We start from the raw sequence: 11875 nt of genomic DNA, 5'->3' as shown, positions 1-11875 counted from the left end.
ATTTTATCTAGAATAGTTGTGGTTAGAAATTATTAGCCAAGAATGGGTAATTTCGTTTTCTTCATTTGAGTATATATATAAAAATGGACGTAAATGTACGAGTTGTGCTGATCTTTATTAGAAACAATCGCTAGCAGTAGAGATATAATAAAGCACCGGGAATATTTATATTTCCCTACAAAATTGCTAAGAAAATAATATCTGTTGACGAAAAGGAGACAATAATTCATACAAATAAGCGCGACTCTGAGACCCAGCAGTCTTAAGCATCAGATATTATATGTATGCAAAATTGGCGTTGGAAAGGTTTTCAACCCTAACACACATTATAATCATAATAACAGCAAAGCGTAGTCTCTATTTTAAGATTTGTCGAGAAAGGCCTTACAGCATCTCACACACTGCTCGTAAACCTTCTCGAAACCAGACATGTCTCCACGTGTGTCCTGGAAAATAGGGTAACCAGGTTATGAGGGTTTATGATTTTAATAAATAATATCACAATTAATAGGATGTCTCCCAACTCAATCGGAAAAACAAGAAAATTATTCAAATTGAGAATTCAAACCACCTACATAAACATAAAGTAGGCATTAAAATCAAGGAATTGATATTACAATACTTATGTAAATATCCCAAAGGTTTGCCTGACGGTAATTGAACATTTGTGTAACAAAAGTAATGTATACCTATATATGCAATTTGCTTCTTTTAAGTCAGATAATATTTCAAAACTACGTACATAGTAGGGATCCCTAATGACTCTTTCCCCCTCTGGGTCGTATTCCCCAAGCATTTCCAGCCGTGTTGTGCTCTTCTTAGGCTTACGTTCTGCAAGTTCACTGGAATGAAATACAGTTTTAATTAGAAGTATGTGCTGAACATTTTTATTAGACTCTACTATGTACCCCTTGCCTAATAACATTTCATTTCATAACAGAAATCAAAGAATGCAATAATTATAATGTGTATTTCAATTAAACTCAACCAAACACAGCATGAACTGTAAAAATATACAAATATGTTGCGCAGTACCTCGGTCTGAGTACAATTTGAGCTCGATCCCTCAATGGAATATTTAGATATAGAATCAACTTCATTATGACTATCTCCGTAATTGCGTTTTACACACAGTTGAAATTATTTATAGACTTAAATTTGATCATTCAATATTCAATAGTTATTTACGTACTTGACTGAAAAATAACTTGCATACTGTATATAGAACTAATCGCAATTTAAAACTATTTTTCCTCACCTCATGTTATCATCATCCATTCCGAATATGACGTCGTATTTCGTATAATCCTCATCACAGAGCTGAAAACGGGAAGGAATGCAAGCAATTCGTAAAAACAAACAATTGGAGAGTTTTATGTCCGTTTTTTTCACTTAATGTTTCAGGTTGTTTACACATATTTTAAATCTCCTACAGTCCCACGAAACAAATAATTGACAATTGCATTATTAAAAATGCAAATTCAAGCTGGATGATGACAAAGACCATAATAAAATGATCGGCGATCAAGCTTTAATCGAGCTGTCAATGGAGTGGCGAATACCCCTCACGCCGCCTATACACAGCGATGGTAAACTTTTTTTTAAATTTAAATGGGGCCATTACTCTGTCAAAATTTAGTGTCGACATTGTCCTGTACTTTACATATTTAAAGGCGAATAATCAAGGTATCATGTTTAATTCATTTGACTTGTATGTTCAAACCCAAAATAAACATATGACTTGTGTACAGATTTAAACATATAAGCGACATTTTGGCGCCTTTTTAACTTGGGGAATTTGTGGCCACGTAGCTATTACTTAAAAAACATTATAAAGGCTTATATTAATTTACCTGTAAATATCGACCGTTCAGTTAGTGGATCTTATGTGTATCTGATTATTTTTTTTAATTAAGCAACGCTTGTCGTCCGGACACCGTATTTATGGCAAATTTTAAGTTGATCAGGAGCAAAAAAAAATGGTTAAATATTGTTACCAAAGTTGAACTTGATCATAGCTCCGTAAAAAAATTGGCTTGTTACCGAAATCGAACTTGACCTTCATTTTATGGGGCTTAATATGTGTACCATTTTTAATGAGTTGTCGTCCGGATAAATTTAAAGAGATCAGCATACCGACAAACTCAGCCCTATATCCCCTATCCCAAAAACAATGTGGTATAATCAGCCTAATTAGGTAAATCTATACGTTTTATTGGAATATCTATCAACCCATCGTACCCACCGTCCTAGCCCTGTGTTTATAATCGATGAGCCCATGTTTCTCCAGGGTTTTCATGGTCCGACTGTCCGGGCCGTTCCCAACATGCCAGGAACCGAGAGCAGCGCTATCAACCTCCCACTGTGTAACAAACAACAGATGGAATATATAATAGTGAACATAATTAATTAAAGTTATTTGCATGATTGATTTCCATTTGATAGAATACTAACTCTAGAAATAAACAGTCTAAAAATAAACTTCACAAAACGTTTCAACATTTCAGAATTTTAACTATCATTCCTAATTCCAACATTTTCTTACTATTAACAATGTAATACATGCGTTTAACCATAATTCAATTAGCACAAGTCGAAGTGTCTCCGTAACAGTTCAGTACCTGGCCAGTTAATTTCTTCTCTTTAAGCATGTTAAGAAACACCCCTTCCGCCATTGGAGATCTACAAATATTTCCTGAAAATATTTTAAGTTTATTAGCTTTATATTATTCATCACCTTTTGTATGCGATTATGAAAAACATTGTATAAGATAGGGCTAGGAAATATGACTATGTGACAATTACTAAATATAGTTCCATGAGAATCGTATACTGGTTAGTATCAACAATACAATGAAAATTGCAGGGACAAGCCAAGTAGCCGAAACTTCAAAAATATGACCTGATGCACAACACATACAAACACCACACATCAAAATAGCTTTACAGTTTGTATGGCCATAAACTCAAATTTGTTTCAACATTTATCAATTATTACAAAATTAAAAAGGATGCCAGACGCCGGACATAGACCGATTACAATAGCTCAGCTTGAGCACTTGTTATATCGTTTAAAGAAGAGAAGGGTCGTATACCAGTCGGTAACCCACCTTAGTTTTATAGTACACAAAATATTAATGTTCATGCAACCTTTGAAATTTGTCGTTTGACGTTATGTGTCTCTCGCTGTGTGTCGGTTGTCTTTGGACGTAACGAGACTCTAGTTAAGTGCTGTCTTGTGACGCTGTATGTCTAAATGTGTTGTGTCTGTTGCTTTGTGGCATTGTGTGTATCTCGCTAAATGTCTGTAAAGCTTAAATCCCCTTTGATATCATTGTGATTTTGAACATGTTCATAACTAAATATTTGGCCGCTGGGTTTGTCTCTGTAGCGTCCGATGTATTATTCTAAAAGTTGACCATGAAAATTGGGACAAATTGAAACAAATACTGCACTAGAAACACAATTATACATTGTGTCAGAGGAATGTAGATAAAAAAGACATAAAATAAGGCCATTCACGAAATAATATTCTTTGGAGTGTTTCTTTGTCTAAATCATGACAACCAACCCCAAAACAGTCAACTGTAGTAAAGGCTTGCATAATAACTAAGTTTCAATGTCCAGGGCATACATAAATCAGATTTATAAAGGTAGCTTTATAAAGGTGCTTTAATGGTTCATTGTGTTCAGCGCTTGTTTGTATGTGTGCATGAACAAAGTGTATACTTCTGCATTGAAGTATTTTATTGTGCCACGGACCCTTACATATAGATCCGTGATTATGTCGAAATGAAGGGGACGAACGTAAGTCAGTATTTTTCAATGTGGATCCAAACACTTCAGATGCATAAGCTAATTCGACTGTTGGTAGTGTCCACTTTTATTGTCATTACAAATAACACTTTTAATGTATTAAATAATTACCATGATCTACAAATATTAACTGGTCAACTGCTTCTAGTAAAAAATTAACCAGTGCACTTTTGTCAAACATTCTGCATTCTAAATATATAGGAAGATAAACAATTATACTACTGTACATCTATTAAACATCATGATAAAATGTTTAGAGTTTCCTCCATCACAGCTTTATGCAACTACAAAAGCCAGACCATTATAAAGACCCTGTTTAAAAGTGCAAGGCTAAGGCCTAACAGACACTAAATGAGACACACAACCTTCATAACAACTCTGACAGATCACACTTCAAGAATATCTTCATTTACAAACAATGGGGTAATCAACCTTGGGTCAGTCAAAAAAAAAGAAAAGAGGTCACTGGAGGTCTAAACGAGTACTCACACTTGTCCCAATAATCGCAAAATCCCTAATAGGAGCAAGTATCAACTTTAACACAATGAATCAAATAAAACAAACAATATATATAACACACTAAAAAACTAACATCAAGTACTGAACGACCAAAAACAGGGCATCATTTGCAAACAAATCAAGCCTTCTCCTCAAAGGTATGATACGGTTATACAAAGACAGTTTTACAACATAGCTTGCATAAAGTAAGTGCATTTAAGGTGGATACAACCTCTTTATGATTCTTTCATGGTACAGCACAGGCAGTCAAACAAAATAAAAAGATGAAAAAACAAGAGCTGTCACAGTATGTGACGATTGCCCCCGAATGTGACATTGACCTATGAATAAGGTCAGTACATGAAAAGTTAATCTTGCCTTTACGTGTCAAATACATATGGCAAGTTATTTTAAATTGCCTCTAAACATAAAAAATACCACCCATACTTGACAACCTACACTGTTATGTCCTTATAAGCAGCATTCCATTGTGAATAAACACTAAGTGTGACCTTGAACTTAGAGGTAGGGACACGGGTCTTGCACGTGACATGTCGTCTTGGTATGTCGGACACATGTGGCAAGTCATTTTAAAATCTGTCCATACAAATGAAAGTTACAGTCCGGACACGACAACCTATACTCTATGTCCTTATATATGCAGCACTCTATTGTGAATAAAAACCAAAGTGTGACCTTAGAGGTAGGGACACGGGTCTTGCATGCGACACGTCGTCTTGGTATGTGGAACACATGTGGCAAGTTATTTTAAAATCTGTCCATACAAGGGAATGTTACAGCCCGGACACGACAACCTATACACTATGTCTTTATATGCAGCACTCCATTGTGAATAAACACCTAAGTGTGACCTTGACCTAAGTGGTAGGGACACGGGTCTTGCACGCGACAGGTCGTCTTCGTATGTCTAACACATGTGGCAAGTCATTTTAAAATCTGTCCATACAAGGGAAATCAACAGCCCGGACACGACAACCTATACTCTATGTCCTTATATGCAGCACTCCATTGTGAATAAACACTAAGTGTGACCTTGACCTTAGAGGTAGGGACACGGGTCTTGCACGCGACACGTCGCCTTGGTGTGTGGAACACATGTGGCAAGTTATTTTAAAATCTGTCCATACAAGGGAAAGTTACAGCCCGTACACGACAACCTATACTCTATGTCCTATATGCAGCACTCCATTGTGAATAAACACTAAGTGTGACCTTGACCTTAGAGGTAGGGACACGGGTCTTGCACGCGACACGTTGTCTTGGTATGTGGAACACATGTGGCAAGTTATTTTAAAATCTGTCCATTCAAGGGAAAGTTACAGCCCGGACACGACAACCTATACTCTATGTCCTATATGCAGTACTCCATTGTGAATAAACACCTAAGTGTGACCTTGACCTAAGAGGTAGGGACACGGGTCTTGCACGCGACACGTCACCTTGGTATGTGGAACACATCTGGCAAGTTATTTTAAAATCTGTCCATACAAGGGAAAGTTACAGCCCGGACACGACAACCTATACTCTATGTCCTTATATGCAGCACTCCATTGTGAATAAACACTAAGTGTGACCTTGAACTTAGAGGTAGGGACACTGGTCTTGCACGCGACACGTCGTCTTGGTATGTGGAACACATGTGGCAAGTTATTTTAAAATCTGTCCATACAAGGGAAAGTTACAGCCCGTACACGACAACCTATACTCTATGTCCTATATGCAGCACTCGTTTGTGAATAAACACTAAGTGTGACCTTGACCTTAGAGGTAGGGACACGGGTCTTGCACGCGACACGTTGTCTTGGTATGTGGAACACATGTGGCAAGTTATTTTAAAATCTGTCCATACAAGGGAAAGTTACAGACCGGACACAATTTATTGAGCCGGACACACGGACGGACGGACAGACGGTGCGATTTTAATATGCCCACCTTCGGAGGCATAAATGCCTACATTCGGGGGCATAAAAACAAGTAAATAAATATGCTGTTGAATATTATTGAACTGTCATGGCTTTAAAAGTGATCATTCAAAACAATTGCGAACAACCCTTTATACATATAAAACATGGTTGTCCGACAAATTGAAGGTTTTAAAAGCTCATGTGAGTCGAAAGAGCGGGGGAAATATATAATAATATATTATTTATAATAATAATATAAATTTTATATAATTCAGGGATGATAACTGACCAAAAACTCCAATCCTGAAAAATTAGTTCGAATATGAGGGATTCAGGCCCTGAAAAGCATTTAAGGGCTTAGACCCCTCTTGAAACGTTTTTCAAAGCCATTTATATCCATTTTAAGGGTACTTCTTTCTATTTTATATGCAAGTGCCCATCAAAATCTAACTTAATACAACTCTACAAAGATAAAACTGAAAGCTTTCAATCCTGATTTCAGGATTAATCCTGAACTTTATCATCCCTGATAATTATGCATTATTTAATATTCTAGCAAGTCATACATTTATTTCTAATTTTGTTTTAATGATTAAAGTTTATTTGATTTCATCTTAAAACTCGTCACTTTCTGTATTATAACAAGAAATTATGCAATGAAAGTGGGTGTGATATCACCATTTAAGAAACTTATAAACAAAATCAAAATGATCTGATATATATTTTGTTTTCAATTATTTTTGGTACTGTACAGTACTACATTTCTGCAATGCTTCATGTAGGGAAATGGCATTGCTTTGTCAGTTATTTTTGTGTTTTCATTCGTTTTGATACTAGCTTACTACTCATTGCATTTGAACAGTTGAATGGATTTCGCCTGTTTCTAAAGTGTTATATTATTATGTGCGTTAAGTCATAATAAGTATATTTATCACTTTAAGGTGTGTATCCGAAGTGTATACGAGTATTATATTTCACAAAAAATATAAAACGTAATAATTCATGTTTTTAGACACAGTTCATTTACATGTGTTTTACTTGCCTAAACATATAAAAAGCACTGACTTCTTTTTTTCTGACATTTTTTGAACAATTTAAAGAATTGTTGTGGAGTACGTAAAGATGTCAACGCAGATTTTATAACTCAAAATCATAATCAGATCACCGCCGGTCTCCAAACTCCGCGCAGGGTTACTTCCCTTCGTAAACAGTACAGTAACACTGCCACCACAAGATTTTCATCCAAAATTGGATGAAAACTTTTAATGGCATTTTTTTTAATCATATATATTTATTCTTATATCCTTTCTTAAATAATTACTTTACGCCAGTTGATAGGCATAATATGTTTTATAAAAAAATAACAATTAAAAAAAACATTCGGAAATGTTCGGTCTTTTTTCAAATTGAAAGTAGGATTTACAAATTACAATATCAACATGGATGTGTTGTTAGCTATTTAGACATGTATCGAACGTTTTGCATTTTTTTCCTTTTATGGAATAAAATCGTTTATTTTCTAAACAAATGAAACATGTTGCTGGAATTTCTTTTAAAGGTGTTCCGTCCATTTTGTAAATTGCAATCACGTGCCGTTTCTATCATCACGTGATATTTGTGAAGGCAGTGATTACTGTACTGCAAGGGAAGTAACACTGCGCGGAGTTTCAAACTCCGCGCAGTGTTACTTCCCTTGCAGTACAGTAATCACTGCCTTCACAAATATCACGTGATGATAGAAACGGCACGTGATTGCAATTTACAAAATGGACGGAACACCTTTAAAAGAAATTCCAGCAACATGTTTCATTTGTTTAGAAAATAAACGATTTTATTCCATAAAAGGAAAAAAATGCAAAACGTTCGATACATGTCTGAATAGCTAACAACACATCCATGTTGATATTGTAATTTGTAAATCCTACTTTCAATTTGAAAAAAGACCGAACATTTCCGAATGTTTTTTTTAATTGTTATTTTTTTATAAAACATATTATGCCTATCAACTGGCGTAAAGTAATTATTTAAGAAAGGATATAAGAATAAATATATATGATTAAAAAAAATGCCATTAAAAGTTTTCATCCAATTTTGGATGAAAATCTTGTGGTGGCAGTGATTACTGTACTGTTTACAAAGGGAAGTAACACTGCGCGGAGTTTGGCGGAGTTTGCGCCGGTCTCTTTGAATATGACCGAGGTATTCCGAATGCACCTTTGCAACCATTTCCATCAAATCGCTTCAATCTGCCAAACCGTTTTAAAAATGAATCTCGAATTTATTATGCGATATCATACAGTACTGTTAAGACCAAACTTGACAGTAAGTGAACTTCTTGTTCACTATCAGTTCACCATCAGTGCACTTCGTAGTGCACTAGGGTAAGACAAGGGTAAGACCAGGGAAAGACTAAATGGAGACAAGGGGCTGACCAGATAAGGCTTCTGCAGTCTATCATAAAAGCTATCTTTACAGTGAAACTTAGAATGATGTGTGAAGTTTAAACAGATGTTTTAATGTTAATTAATAAATAGAGAATAATAATAATCCATTTGGACCTTTCATGTAAATAATATAGATTTATGAAATTAAATAACTGATGTTGTTTTATAAAAAAAATAACTGGCAAACAAAGATATTTAAATGTTTTTTGTTTTCTTTTGAAATATGCATTGCATTATTTTGATATTAATTGATAGGTATAATGATATAATTTTGGTTCTGGGTTAATGGGTTTCATCTTCAAACACTTATTGAACATAACAATGAAAGGAATTCACGAGCCTTTATTTAAAGTAAAACAATAAGTTTCACAAGGTGATAATTACAAGTTGTTCGTTATTTGAAATAGTTAATCATCAAAGTTCACGCCTTATTGTTCCAAGCTCAAACTGTGAAATTGTAGATTCATTCAAAGGTTATAGAAACAAAGATTTTCTTCCATCTATTCTGAAACATTCAATTTTATGTTTATTTTTGTTTAACAAATGTATTATGACTTAAGGTGACAACCTGACAGCAATCATTATCAAATAAGTACACCATTAATTATTATAGTATATTTAATACAGTAAATTGTACCCAGATTTATTAATTGCATTTCTAATTTGAAACACATAATAGATAAACACATATTTTAAATGTTTTGTATAATTGGTTCTGCTGCTTCATTTTCAAATGAAATACTATCCATTGAAGGCTGACTTAAGCCTTCTTTAAGTGCCCCCCCCCCCCCCATAGTACACAATTCTGTGTATCGATCTTTATCTTTATTGCCTCCTGCTGTCTGTCAAATCTCAGATCTGTCAGTGTTTGACTAATTGTTTATTTTTTATAAATTTTTAAATCATATTAAAGGCATTATTACGATGCTTTAGAGTAAGAATAAGAGTAATGTTATATATTATTTATAATATCCAATTTATATTATACAACATAAATGGAATGAAACCCTTTTAACTTTATTTGTTTATTATTTACTTTCACATCAGTCAAATTAATACATTGGCTATGCATATATTGTTTATGCAAGAATTGGTTGTGTATTAGAGACAATGCTATTTTCTCCTCTAAATGGTGTCACCTCTTAATGGCCCCAAGCCAATAAACAAATACACAGGAAATTGGCCCTGCAATGACACTAGTGCAATAAACAAGGGATACACAGCAAAGAATTATCATGACAACCATTCCTAAAACTAGGCCTTTGAAGGAAACTCAATATATGTTTTACGAATTTTGTTTTAGAGAAGAGATGTAAACAAATATGTTTTGATAAAAGATAGGAAATATGCTATATTTATTATATTTTGTGTTGCAACTGCATTATAAAATAAAAGTACTATTTCTTTAGGACACTTTTCATCATTTGTTAATCAAATTGTATAGATTTTTTTTTATACCATGCATATCATGTATTTTTATATCAAATAGCAAGTTTAATAGGAACTCATTCATTGAAATGCCAGTTTAATGGTTGCATAGGATAATTCCTTTTTGCCATTTTTAATGTTATCACAGTAGGGTTCCTGATACTTCCTGTGTTTTTTTATTGGTTCCGACCTATCGGGGCTAACACTGTTACAATCTCATAATTTCATCACAAAAGTATTAATAAGCATTTTATCATTTTGCTAAAATTTAATTTATTTTAATGCCTGGTTAGTCGGCCATTGGGTAGGATAATTTCCTTTTGTGCTCTTTTTATTGACAAAGATAAATAGATACATTCAGTATCAAATGCTCAAACTAGGCTTTTAAGATGTTAATGTTTGAAAAGTAATGAAATAAATCGTGAATATAGTTACATAACATCTATACAGGATAGTTACAGACAATTGCAATATCATTTAGATTAGTATTTATTAACTTTTTGATGGAGTTATAATGTAATGTATATGAAAAAGCCTGAGCTACTATTTTTAAATCATTTTAAATTAAAGTCGAAGTCTTTTTTTCAACATCTTTAAGTCACAATTACTTTTTTATCTTAAACATTGGTTTTGCATTCACAGTTTGAATATAAAAGTGCTGTTCTCTTATATACGTAGGATTCAGAATTATTATTTTGTAATCACTTATTGACTTTAATTAAATGTCTGAATTACCAAAAAAAATCATAATTGTTTGGATGTTATAATTGTAGCACAATTGTATTTATATCAACCCTATTTTCAAATATTGGCTTACAAAGAAATTTATTGTATTTATTTAAGAAATGTTTTATTCTCATTTCACCTATGTTAGAATTAAAAAATTGCCAAATATAATCAGTAAATGACTGGTAGAAACCCCTTGTCTTTAGTTACTGGCCATTAAATGATTAACATCATAAAGTCATCAGTAAACTGTAACTGATTGAGGAAATGATCTTATCAGTAAAATTAAATCAATATAGTAAGGCCAATCTGAGTGGACCAAGAAAATCAATACTGGCTTATCCAATAGACTATAGACTACATTAGTTTATCCATAGTGCACAAATTGTTCACTACGAGTGCACTCCTAGTGAACATGAGTGTAAAGTTTGGTCTTAACAGTACTGTAGCTTTTATTTTTGTTACTCAGGCTTTTTAAAAATAAAATGCCAGACTGCTGTTCGATTCGATAAAAAGTAATGGGAAGTTTCATGAATATATAATGATATCTTTAATGGAAAAAACGATCATCATTCTGTACAAGAATTCGTACTGTAAACTGGACCTTTATTTATATCCCATTTCCCATGGGATAGAAATAAGATATGTATTTATCATTAAATAATTAACATTTACCCTAACCCCAATATAAAGTGAAATGAGTTCTAATAAAATGTTCGATAGTGTACAAAAACAACAAAAACAGTATGTTGGGAAATACCATGCACGAGGTGAAAGTTTTCTGTTTTAGACACACAAAAAATCATCTGTGAAACATTTAGATAGTCATCTATTTAAACTAGTAATGTGTAAACAGAGGGGCTGAAAATACATTTAGGTTTTAAGATTTATTGAACGACACATCATTTTTGCAAAATCATATTACTGTTTAAATTCCAATTATTTAAATATTGATGTTTAAAATTTCAATATTAATATATTTTTTGTTTATGTTTACAAAAAGACCAGCATTAAATAGTCATCTCATCGAAAAAGCCT

At 33.4% G+C, this 11875-nt stretch overlaps 1 protein-coding gene across 3 annotated transcripts; it reads right to left on the bottom strand.

Moving 5' to 3' along the window:
* Positions 1-102: 102 nt before the first annotated feature.
* LOC128230010 (low molecular weight phosphotyrosine protein phosphatase-like) lies at positions 103-7416 on the bottom strand. 3 transcript variants are annotated; one of them, XM_052941987.1, is made up of 6 exons: positions 7305-7416; positions 2622-2695; positions 2246-2362; positions 1259-1320; positions 743-842; positions 103-446 (listed from the first exon to the last, which is right to left on the bottom strand). In XM_052941987.1, the coding sequence occupies exons 2-6, from the start codon at positions 2673-2675 to the stop codon at positions 363-365; spliced, it is 417 nt and encodes a 138-aa protein (XP_052797947.1). In that variant the 5' UTR covers positions 2676-2695; positions 7305-7416; the 3' UTR covers positions 103-362. The 3 variants fall into 3 exon arrangements, with proteins under 3 accessions (XP_052797947.1, XP_052797946.1, XP_052797948.1); XM_052941986.1 differs by having other exon boundaries at positions 7282-7414; XM_052941988.1 differs by lacking the exon at positions 7305-7416 and adding an exon at positions 7175-7293.
* Positions 7417-11875: the final 4459 nt, after the last annotated feature.

This window comes from Mya arenaria, chromosome 4, assembly GCF_026914265.1.
Source record: "Mya arenaria isolate MELC-2E11 chromosome 4, ASM2691426v1".
In the NCBI taxonomy this organism is placed as follows: domain Eukaryota; kingdom Metazoa; phylum Mollusca; class Bivalvia; order Myida; family Myidae; genus Mya; species Mya arenaria.
This window is presented reverse-complemented; position numbering and strand designations above follow the sequence as displayed.

Coding starts and splice junctions, on each gene's coding strand:
- LOC128230010 (XM_052941986.1), bottom strand. CDS start 7,321: ATGTCAGAAAAAAAGAAGTCAGTGCTTTTTATATGTTTAG. Junction 2,696..7,281: donor AGTGCTTTTTATATGTTTAG/GCAAGTAAAACA, acceptor AAATATTTTCAG/GAAATATTTGTAGATCTCCA. Junction 2,363..2,621: donor AGAAGAAATTAACTGGCCAG/GTACTGAACTGT, acceptor TTTGTTACACAG/TGGGAGGTTGATAGCGCTGC.